Here is a 12,511-nt window from a genome sequence, read left to right on the forward strand (position 1 = left end):
CTCTTAAAGTCTGAGAGGGGAGGAGCGGAGCAGAGCAGCCGCGGGAGAGGAAGTGCCCCGCCGGCATTTTCCCGGACATGTTTGGCTTTTCGGCAATTCCCCCCGGACGGGGGTTTGATTGCCGAAAATCCGGACATGTCCGGGAAAAACCGGACGTATGGTAACCCTATACGGTATGCCAAATGTGCTAGTTTAGGCCTCAGTTACTTAAGCACATGCTTAAGTCCCATGGACTTCAATGGGATTTAAGTATATTCTTAAGTGTTTTTCTGAAGTGGGGTTTGGGGCTTAATGTTTGGCAGTGCTGAGCACCCCACACTCCCATTGAAGTTGAGTGGGAACTCTGGGTGCGTAGTTTCTTCTCAGAAGCAGACTTTGTTTATGGGGTCGTAGCCTTTCCAGCCTGTAGTCTTTCTAGCCTTCCATCCATCCTGGAAATGTACAGTTCTCTTTATTAAGGATGTTGGTAATGGTCAGTCCTAGTCTGGTCGCTCATTAAATGATCTGACCCTTTGCTGCAATGTGAAGGCTTTTACTAAATGATGCTTTATATAAAATATGTATGTGTATACAGGAAGTCATAACTTTATAGATGAAACCCTGAAACAGATGGTTATATAAAGAGATAGGTCTATTGACTTTTTTCAGAAGGATGCAATTTCATTAGAGAGGCACAATTTAATTATGACTCTTAAAAACTGTTCAGTCAGATTTTTATACTGTACTTTTTTCCAGGGTCTGTTATATTGGCCTATTTAAAGACCAGTTGAATTTTTTAAACATTATGTTCTGTGAATACATTACTGTAATCCATGATCTTAGATTTAAAATTTTGTGACGCTGTCATCCTAGGTATCCAGCTAATCATGTATATTCCATTTTGGGGGAGTGTTTGACAGTATGTAGTGGGGAGGGGGGAAGGATAGTTGCTAATTTACTGATATAGAAATGATTTTTTAAAATAAACTGTGAAGGATACTCAATTCTGGTGCTACTTTCTGGGAGTGATAGAAAACCTCAGGGTGAGTACTTTAATGCAGAGGACAAAGTCCCAGATTTTTAAAAATCTGGCCCAAGAAGCTTTTAGAAGGAGTTGAACAAAGCCTATACATATACACTGATCTTCTTTTAGAACATCTTCATTCTAATATCTGCATACAGGTTATTTTTTCTTAATGTTTCCTCTACCTTTGGATGAACACTACAGTGAAAAAATTCTGAATGGATTGAAATGCTTTTTATCTCCAGTGCAGCTTGTAAGTCTTTTACTTCACTCTACTTGGCTGAACTACTGCTTTGGAACCTCAGAAAATTATTGCTGTTCACTACTCATACAGAAACAGCCTATATACTACTTTGCTTTTCCTATTTCTCTCCAGTGATGGAAGAGCACAGATATCAAAATTCAAGGGACCTCTTCACAATAATACAAACTGGCCCTCTCTTTGAGAGTGTTTGATTACACAAATTAAATTTCACCACATTCAGCTGGTAACAGCTAGAGAGAGTTCCAAAACCAAACTTTGGATTTTGTGTACCCCTCAAAGTTTGGGGAGTGCTGGCTGTCTAATAAGCTGGCCTACAAGTTCCAGAGTGATCTGTCTTTTTTAAAAAAACCCTTATCTGCTTTGGTTAGCTTATTCTCAAGGTTGGAAAGTAGCAGTCCATTTTTAACTCTAAGCATCTATAAATAGATCTGAAAATAGTTTGTACATCGTTCCCCCTCCTTTCTGTCCTAATGCATAATACCGATTGGCTGCAGGTAAATCTGGGGCACAGGAACCACACAGAAAATACATCAGAACAAATAAAATCTATTTCATAGGTTCTTGAGCATGTATTTTTCTTTTAAGCATGTATTTCTGCTTCTTGAAGGACCTCTACCCTAGAGCATTTTGTGACTAGCAGTATTCAGAGCAAAATAATTTGTATTAAAAAAGCAAGGTTGGCAAATTGCAATACATGTTATATAGTAAAATCTGGAAAAATACAGAAGGTGCAGAAAATGAAATTAGGCTCATGGTATTTGGGCACTAGTACTGGAAAACAAATAGAGGCTTAGTTAGGGATTGGAAATCTGGAAGTGCACACAGCTCTGGTATAAATCTCTGTTCCTGCTGAATTGCAGAAACCCTCTGAAGCTCATCAGTTGTACGAGCGTGTAAACCGCCTTTTGTTTCTATAAGAAGTGCTGGAGCTGAAATCAATGGACTAGACTAATAAGTAGTGAGAATTGGGGAGGCCATGATATTATCAGACAGCAAACAAAGTCCTTGGCCTTTTTTTTTAAATAACTAAGAGGTTGAACTTCCTTCAACAAAAGTAGTCCTTAGAATCCTCCAGTATTGTTCACCTAGGGTTAGAATCCTTTTACAGTGGTTCACCCTTCAATCTCTTTGGGAATAGCATATTACTTCTCAGCATAAGGCTCTTAAGATACATTACCATTGCGGGACTCCACATTTCCCCATTACCCACATAAATAGTTTCCTTGTGATTACTCTCCTGTTTGAGGCTTGAGACCTGACAGGTCACTGTCGATCATAATTTCCAATTTCAACTGAACATATACAGGGGAGCCACTGTTAGACTGTGCATATGCCTTGGTGATACAGCAGCAGGAAATCTACCTTTCTGCAGAAAGGTCCCTTGTCCAGGCTGCTGAAAACAAATGGTCTCCATCGAGATCAGTGGTAATATGCCAATCCAAAGAAATGAGGACTGAAATGGCATATCAGTGCTACTTGTCAAGTAATGTACTAATTAATGGGGGTTGCATTTCAAAATCTGATAGGAAATGGGTAGAACATCACCAGATGGTGTGTAACTTGAGTGTATGATGGATATTTTGGCCACCATGCAGAAGGATGGAATGGATTATCCCCTCCCCGCAGTTGATGCTATCGCTATTTTGGTAAATTTGATATAGAGTGCTGTTGTATCTTAAAGGGACACTCATAGTTCAACTTCTGCCCTAAAATTAGATTTGTGTTTGCAGTAAAATGCTAATAGAAAGATGTCAAGGAAACAACATATTGCAGTCTTTATAATATAAACATTGCAGGATTGTACTAGAGTAGAATTTGACTAGTCAGTTTCACTTTCATTTTTTTCTAGGTTATCTTCATTTCCCAAGCTAGGAGAAATACAAAAAGAGTATAGGTGGTGCAAATTAAATTAGATTTTTGTAAAAGGAATTTCAGGAAGACTAAGATGTTAAAGGGACATAGTTAACTTGAAAGGTAGTCATTTTAAAAAATGGCTTAAGAGTAACTCCTGATATTATATCTGCCCCTGATTTTCCCTAATAATTGTGAATGTAAAAATACAAAAAAATTCATATATATTTTTTCTCCCCTATAGCTGTGTGAAAGAACCACCCAAACAAGGGAAACTTAGTAATTTGACTCTACAGAGGAAACTCTGAAATGGAACATGTATTTGACAGTACATTTGATTGTTCGCTGTCTTCTAAATATAAAACTGAAAGAGAGAATTTCCCCGCTCTAACCTTTCATTTATGATGCTCTCCAGGTTGCAACGGTAGTATTACTGGTAACAATAATGGGTAAATATTTTTCAGACAGAGTGTGGATTTTCAAGTTGGGGGCCCATTAATAAGGACATCACCTTTCAATCTCTCCTTTGTCTTAACCAGACCAAATTTGTGTTTCAATGTACAGTTCAGGAGTAAAGATCTTGTTAGCTAAGACTTGAGTCTTTACTCCTTACCAAGGAGATATAAATCCTCACATCAAATACAGAGGTACACACCTATTGACAGAAGCCAAAATTTTCAGAAATGATGAGTGATGTTGGGTGTCTTCGCTTTTGCATGTCCAGCTTGAGGCATATTTTAAAGGGGCCTGACTAACGGTGGGGACTTGGGGGTTCTGAAAGTTGGGTCTCTTTAAGGTGACTCAGGTTGGGGATCCAATCACTAGTACATCTAAAAATCTTGGTGAGAAGCTGTAAGAAAGAGGTATAACATTTTAAACATGTTAAATAGATTATATTACATTGTGTACTACATATAAACCTGCATGTAAAAAATCCCCACATTGGGTTTGTTTCTCTCTATTAGGTAATAGCCTTGCTGTATTTCAGGTTGTCAGTGTTGCTGTTTCTTAACTCAACCTGCTGTGCCCAAGTATTGCAGCTCATAAGGTTCCTTAGGTGACAGAATTAAAACAGTGGGAGATTTTTACATACCATATGTGCTGCAATATGAAGGAACAACAGGATAAATTGCACAATAAGCCAGGTCAGTCCTTATTCCAAAGTCCTTCCTGATTCTTGATTCCATTTTAATTTTGAATGTATTGGACATGTCCACTTAATCAAACTTGAATTTGTGTGCACATTTTTGTCCTCTGTGCATACACACCCAGTGGACAATCTGCCTTCTTAGTGGGAATGAACTATGTAAGTCACAGGACATTGTTGTGAAGTATATGCAGTCTTTTATGTTGGGTAAAACATAAATCCGTTCAGTGTCACTGTTAATTGGGTCAGCACTTTCATTCTAAAACAGTTTGAATCAGTTTATAGCTTGGCTGTAAAAAACAACAACAAAAAATTCTTTCTAGGCTAAAACTTGGCCTGTGGTCTCAGCTCTGGATCAAAATATAAATAGCCGAGTTATTAACATGTGAAATCTGGCTACTGAACATGCACTATTTGTTTGTGGTTTTTGTTATACCAAGCACCCCTAGTATGGATCAGTGCTGTCAAGTTGCTTGTATGTGATGGATTCATTTCAATCACTGAGAAGCAATGACCACTTTTATTCTCAAGGCCTCTAAAAGCATTTCTGGGGACTAGTAAATCCATAACAAGTTTTGTTAGGGACTGAGTAATAGTGGACTTTCGTGCTAGCCAGAGATGGATATAGCAGCTAGGATTTGTAAGGATTCAAATTTAGTATTTGTCTAACTTGAATGGTACTCCTGAGCTCTTCTTCTTTTATTCCTCTTGAATATAGGGTGACCAGACGTCCCGATAAAATTGGGACTGTCCCGATATTTAGGCGTTTGTCCCACATCCCGACCGATGTTTGGTTGGGACGCAATTTGTCCCGATATTTCGCAGCACTTCACTTTTTTTGTGTGTGTGCTCCTTTCGGTGACCCCCCCGCCATGTGTCCCGATATTTTCTTCCTCTCATCTGGTCATCCTACTTGAATACCTTTCTGAGACATAAGAGGATAGGGTTGCATGCTTCCTCTTCCTCCCTTTTCAGTTCCTCCTGACATAAATTGGAAGGTGGAGGGGTAAATAGCACTAGCAGATGATTCTTCTTGACTTCATGGGGTGATGATTTAAGGATCTGGTGGCATAAGTATTGCAGGGCCTCTGGGGCAGGGCAGATAGTGCCCTGATAGGTGTTTGGCAAGCTAGTGGATCATTGTGTTCAGTTGCTAATCACTGATCAAGTTACTGCATTCTCTGCTGGAATAGCCAGCACCCAAACTTTCCAGCTGCTGGTGTGAGAAGTAGTAAGGAATTTAGCTTTGAGGAGGCGAGGTAGAGGTTTTTGTTAACCGTCTTTTTTCTCTTTTTTTGCAGAACTCCAAACATGGGAGGCAAACTTAGCAAGAAGAAGAAGGGGTACAATGTGAATGACGAAAAAGCTAAAGACAAGGACAAGAAGGCTGAGGGAGCAGCTACTGAGGAAGAGGAGACTCCAAAACAGAATGAGGATGCCCAGCAAACCACAGAGACCGCAGAAGTGAAGGAGAACAACAAGGAGGAGAAGGGTGATAAAGAGTCTCAGGTTGCTGCCAATAAGACAGAAGACAAAGAAGGGGAAAAAGAAAAAGCCGTGAGCCAGGAAGAAGTCCAGAAATCTGAACCAGAGAAGCCAGAGGCCGTTGTCGACGCAAAAGTGGAGCCACAGAAGAACAATGAACAACTGGCACCTAAGCAAGAGGAACAGACTTCAGCCTCTGCTCCTGCTGCCAGTAGTGAAGCACCTAAAACTTCTGAGCCCAGCAATGATGCAAAAGTTTCCCAGCCTTCAGAAGCCACAGCTACTAGTAAAGCAGATGACAAGAGCAAAGAGGAAGGGGAAGCCAAAAAGACTGAGGCTCCCGCAGCACCTGCAGCGCAAGAAACTAAAAGTGATGTGGCCCCAGCTTCAGACTCAAAACCTAGCAGCAGCGAGGCTGCACCTTCTTCCAAGGAGACCCCGGCAGCAACAGAAGCACCTAGTTCTACTCCCAAGGCTTCAGCGCCTGCAGCCCCACCAGAGGAAGCGAAATCTTCTGAAGTTCCAGCGACTAATTCGGATCAAACCATAGCAGTGCAAGATTAAATTGGACAGCCTGTTGAAATTAACCACTTAAAACAACCTGTGTCTTTTTTTTTTTTAATTTTTTCAGCTATACTAACTTGTTTCCAATCTGAAATAACAATATGTATTGCCCAGGGGGGAAAAAAAGGATGTCCCATCAAGTTGGGAGGGAGCAAGGGAGGGGGGAAGAATCCAAATAGTATTTTTGTGGGGAAATATCTAATATACTTTCTGCCAGGATTTAAAAATAATAATGAAAAATATGGATGTCTGAAAGTACAGCACATCTTTTGTATCTGAACTGCTGTAAATGCACTCCACCAATGTATCAAAATCTTTTTTTTGTTCTGTAATGGGGTTTGGGAGTGATGCGTTTGATTCTGCCCACTGGGCTTGTGCCAAGGCAATCAGATCTTTATGAAAGCAGTATTTTCTGTGGGTGTTTTTTTTTTTTATTTACAGCCTCTTATTTTGATATATTTTTTATGCAGTGGATGAATGCCAACTTTCAGACAAAACCCACTTAGCTGTCCACATTTTTCTCAATGCCAATCCTCCAATTCTTCTTCCTCTCCAAATATTTTTGGGAGTAAACAGCATTCTCATCCTACTTAGCCTACCTAGATTTCTCATGACGAGTTAATGCATGTCTGTGGTTGGGTGCACCTGTAGTTCTGTTTATTGGTCAGTGGAAATGAAAAAGTCTGCGTTCATTGCAGTTCCAGTTTCTCTTCCATTCTGTGTCACAGACACCAACACACCACTCATTGGAAAACAAATGAAAAACAAAATGTACAATGGATGCATTGAAATTATATGTAATTGTATAAATGGTGCAACAGTAATAAAAGTTAAATAATTTAAAAAAAATAAAGGTGTAAAGATTGATAGTTTATTTAGACTAATTCTTCATATTTACCCCTGACCGCCTGGCATCCACAATCCACATATTCAGAGGAAAAGGATGATTATTTGAGGGCAAATCAAAATCACTGTGGTCAGGATTCAGCTACCCACATTCACAATTAGTACCAGTATAAAGTGCTACTCAGCATCAGTAAGGATATTCGAATCTGACCCTAGAGATATTTTGCCATAAACTCTCACATGTGGCACAGAGCTCCATGAGAGATAGTGAGTGAACAGGAAATACTTTATATCCTATGCATAAGCAGAATATAAAGTCTGTCATATGCCAATGCCATTTTAGTAAAAATAATGGCTTTTGAATATGCTCACTTGCTATTATACACAGCTACAGGTGTCCTGGTTGATTTTAAGTTTTACTTGGTGTAAGATGAATAGTCCATCAGAAAAAAAAATGACACAAATTTTTTTTGTAAATGCTTTCACTATTAAATTTGGTTAACTTCTCAACGCTGCTATGCAGCAGATGACCTTGAGCTCATGACTTACAGCAAGCCAAATGCTGCTTCCTTCAAATATGGCTATAGGTGTGTAAGTGAATAGAATTTATCAAATCTTTCTTTCAATAGAATTTTCCATGTCATGTCATTTTTAAAATCAGTCTGAACTGCAAGATAATCACAGGCAAGGTGTCCCTGTCTGATGCAGCTCAAGATTACCATATGCAATCTAGAGTTCATAAAACAAGGTTTAGAAAGATTCCTGCTCTGGGATATTATTCAGGGGCATCATAGTCTGTCATTCACCATACTCAATTTGCTGTTCAGTGATAATGAGAGAAGCAAGGCAGTAGTAAATAAAAACAGTAACTTTTAGACCTACCACGTGCATGAATGGATATGTTAAACAGGAATCTTGTTTTAAAGGTAATATAGATAATACACACACAATCCAAATATCAGAAATCATGACTCAACATGCTTCCTTTGGGTTTATCCTTGAAGGGTTTACACAGAGAAAGGAGGGGGCGGGGTTCATTTGTGATTAAAAGTATCTTAAAATTGCATTCAGAACATGTTGTAGGGTTTTTGTATTTCATTCACATAGAGGGAACAAAGCACCATGGGCCTGATGCAAAGCCCATTGGAGTCAACAGAAGTTAGTCTTATTGACTACTGACTTTTGATCTGGCTCCAGAGACTTAAGTGGAACTTAAGGCCAACACAAGACCAATGCATCCTTGTGCACGTTGGTGAATTTCACTCCTAGTGTGTCAAGATCAGATTTGCTCTTTCATGTACCAAAACTTCAAACAACTCACTGTTCATTACTTTTTAAAAATTCAAAGTAAATGTGTCTTCTACTGAATGACAATACCTAAAGAATAGCAGAGTTCAAGCAGCCAGTGTGCAAGTTAGTCCACCAAGTTCTGTCAATACACCTGCCACATCCTTTCCTTGTCAATCTTTAGGGTTCCCTGCAAACTCTATTGCACCAACGTGGATACATTTTTGGAGATTTTTTAAATTCTCTCCAGTACTCATCGCCATAATATCCGAGCGTCTTCCAGTAGTGCATTAATCAATGTGATTATACATCTTGTCATGTGGGTGTTTGTTCTGTCCTGGAGATGGAGAAGCTAAAACAAGAACCCCAAACTATTTTTTCTTACCTTGGTTGAAACTAATTCAAGATAGAAAGAGGTAATGCACTGAATCTAGCAGACAAAGGTACAAAAAGACCCAATGGCTGAAAGCTGATGCTAGCCAAATTCAGACACTAAATAAGGTGCGCATTGTTCAGCAGTGAGGGTAATTAACCCCTGGAACAACTTACTGAGGATTGTGGTAGATTCTTTGTCACTGGATATTTTTATGTCAAGATTGGCTTTTTCCCTGCCCAAAAGCTATATTCTAGTTTAAACAGGAATTAATTCAGAGAAGTCTTATGGCCTATGTTATACAGAAGGTCAGATCAGAATGATCACAATGGTCTCTTCTGGCCTTAATCTTTGAATTCTCTTAGTTATCTCTGTTAATGTAGTATGTGAATCAACCTGGATTTATTGGGACAAAATCTGCACTCTGACCCTGCTGCCTTTGAATGGGAAAGCGGATGCTGAAGGAGAATAGGTATGTAACTTGTTGACTATGGTGATATTCAAATAAGCATATTCCTTCTTCAAACATGTGTCACCTCATGGCTGGTAACAGTCATACTCCAGCACTACACTTTCACCTTCTATATAATGTACAGAAAAGCATTTTAATCTCTCCCAACTTCATACAGCCTGAACAAATACTTTAGCTTTTGATTGACCCTGGGATATAGAGCAATTAGAAGAACTCAGATGATTCCTCACATTAATGCTTCATTAGTGATGGGAGACAAATGAAGTAAACCCAAACACTCCACAGCAGTATCCACATCAGACAGACTCAGCAACACTTGGCAGTAAATCCACCCACAAATTCCACAGACTTTGCAGTATGGCTGTTTCCTCCTTATCTTGTAGATGACAATGGGTATGAGGTACTTTTGCGGACAGTTAATCACGAGACATGTGCAAAGAAAGCAAATACATGCTTGCACTTGAAAAATGGGGAGGGGTGGAGGGAAATGCAACCACAAGTAGGTGTTTTAACTAACCTGAAATGGCTGGACACTTCTTTTGCTATTATACATATGGTTACAAAATTGATTCTGTCACTGCAGTCAAAACTTTTGGTGACTTGTATGTATTATACTAACACCTAGACACCCCACCAGAGATCTGGGCTCCATTGTGTACTCTTGCATTAAGAGACAGCCCCTGCCCCAAAGAGCATACACGCTGAGCAGACATCGGATGGGGAAAAAGGAATTGGTTTTCCTCTGGGAACCTGAAGCACAGAGATTGATATGCCTATGGTTACAGATAGGGTGACCAGATATCCCAATTTTATAGGGACAGTTCCGATATTTGGGACTACACTACCGCGGTAGTTCGACGGTTGGCAATCGAACTTCCGGGTTCGATTTATCGCGTCTGGTCTGGACGCGATAAGTCGAACCAGGAAGTGCTCGCCGTCAACTGCAGTACTCCACCTCAGCGAGAGGAGTACCGCGGAGTCGACGGGGGAGCCTGCCTGCCGCGTGTGGACCGCGTCTGAACCGCGGTAAATTCGAACTAAGGTATGTCGACTTCAGCTACGTTATTCATGTAGCTGAAGTTGCGTACCATAGATCGAATTGGGGTGTTAGTGTAGACCAGGCCTTATATAGGCCTCCCATCCCTTGTCTGATTTTTCACACTTGCTGTCTGGTCACCCTAGTTACAGATGTGTCTTGTACAGGTAGTGTGACATGCTCCTTAGCTAAACCACTACATTACTTTGGGCATCAATCAAGGACAGATTTCATTTAAAATAAAATCCTATATTGCAGTACGTTAGAGGTGTACCATAACATGTGTCAATGAGACCTTTGCTGTACCTAGAACCTACATAGCCTAAAAATGGGTTGTCATGTTTACAGAAGGGTTGGGAAAATGTCAAAAGATTTGGCAAAGCATCAAAATATTGAGATGGATTAATGCTTACCAGTTGGATCTTGCTCTGCATTTTAATACGTATGGGCCAAATTCTGCTCTGTCACCCATGGGTAATTCTGAAATAACCCCATTGAAATGTTCATACCAATGACAGCAAAATTTGTCACTATAGTAAGGTCTTGGAATTGTCATCATACTCTGTACAACTGCATTTTCAATGGCTCCTGTGTTTCAAACTGGTGTGCCAATTTTTTGGCAAACAAAAGGTGTGTTTCAGTATCTGTCCATTACGGAATTAACTTTGGTATAAGTTACAATTGATAGACTGAATCTGGAACATAAGTGAATCGCACTGGGTTCTTTTCAAAGGGATGGGGAGGGGAGTATGTCCTATCATTCACTTTTAAATCCTATCATTTTTCAATGTGTATTTATATTTTTATACCCTGAATTCATTTTTAAATAGTTCTTCTGGACCATCAGCAATACTCTGTGGTGCTGCCATTTTGTAATGTAGGTTGTTATGTTGATTATGGGGCAGTGAAGCACTTGGCAAAGTCACAATAGCATGCACAGTCTCATGGCTTTACTACTATCATTTACTCAGAGACTTTGAGGAAATCTAGAGCCCAATCCAGTTCCCATTTAAAGTTAATGTGGGACTATTTCTATTTACTTTAATGGGAGGCCTATCAGGCCCATAATGTCAGGTATACACAGTTTTACCTGAAAGTTTGGTGTAAATTCAGGAATAACCCAGCATACTGTGAAGAGGTTAAAAAATGTGAACACACCAATGTTACCAAAATGTACTTACCATCTGTTAAGTGTCTTGGGAACCAAAGTGAAATGAGTTGGTGATCACATTCCAGTTCCTTGTGGGCAGTAGAACCAGAGACCATCAAGGTAAACAGAACTAGTTTACAATCACAGCTAGAGCTGGGCAGGAAACAGTTTTCTCATCCCATGAGAATTTAAGATTTCAAAAATTTTACCCATCCCAAATCTGGACAAAAAATGGAATTCTCAAAAATATTCACTAACTGAAAATTGGAACAAGTGCTGCCCACACTGTAAATCCTATAGCATTAGAATGGTGGAGGCTCTTAATATTTAGTGTTTTGAATACAATCCACAAAGTGGCTCTCTGAAAAATGGGTTGTTTACCTACAGTACTTCCCAGAGGAAATCTACAACTGAGATTGACTTTGTCCCTGAGACCACAAAAGAGACTCAATGTAACTAGACTAGAAGGTAGGCTTACGGTCCTATATTTCAACTACATGTGATCGGAGAATTCCATGATACCTACCCTCCACTAATTAGATTTTTCCCTGCTTCTCAATTGTGTTTGGACAATTTCAGTGACCTAGGATTTGGGACCAATGAGATCTCACACAATTCATCAATCAAATGTGGCTAAATGGATCCAGTGGGCAGGACAGGTCACAGATTTTTATATTGATGAAAATTGGTACAAGGTTGAAAGAGCAAACCTTTTGTTTTACAGTAGCCCTGGATTCTGAAATGGAATGCTGTAAGCTAAAAGACCCTGCATAGATTTCAAAAGATATCACGTCTGTGTGCTAAACACATTGTTGTTTTAAGCTCCGCTGCCCTATCTGATTATCGTAATTTTGTCAGCTGCACTTTATTTTTATTTTTAAATAAAAGGAAGTATTACCAAGCGAGCCTTTTGTGTTTCAAAAGACAAACTACAGTAGCTCATAATCAGTATGGTGCACAGGAACAATTTCAATCCCATTAAACCTTAAATAACCTTTCATAGTATAAGAACTTCTAAAATGTATTATTTAA

At 39.5% G+C, this 12,511-nt stretch overlaps 1 protein-coding gene across 1 annotated transcript in view; it reads left to right on the forward strand.

The window, feature by feature from the left end:
* BASP1 (brain abundant membrane attached signal protein 1) overlaps positions 1-6,334 on the forward strand; it is a 67,678-nt gene extending 61,344 nt beyond the window's left edge. Inside the window, exon 2 of the mRNA XM_024218987.2 lies at positions 5,568-6,334. Within this exon, the coding sequence (XP_024074755.1) occupies positions 5,578-6,315 (738 nt within the window). The 5' untranslated portion in view covers positions 5,568-5,577 and the 3' untranslated portion in view covers positions 6,316-6,334. The remainder of the gene's footprint in view (positions 1-5,567) is intronic.
* Positions 6,335-12,511: the final 6,177 nt, after the last annotated feature.

Source organism: Terrapene carolina, unplaced genomic scaffold (assembly GCF_002925995.2).
Source record: "Terrapene carolina triunguis isolate 2854851 unplaced genomic scaffold, T_m_triunguis-2.0 Scaffold48, whole genome shotgun sequence".
Taxonomy (NCBI): Eukaryota; Metazoa; Chordata; order Testudines; family Emydidae; genus Terrapene; species Terrapene triunguis.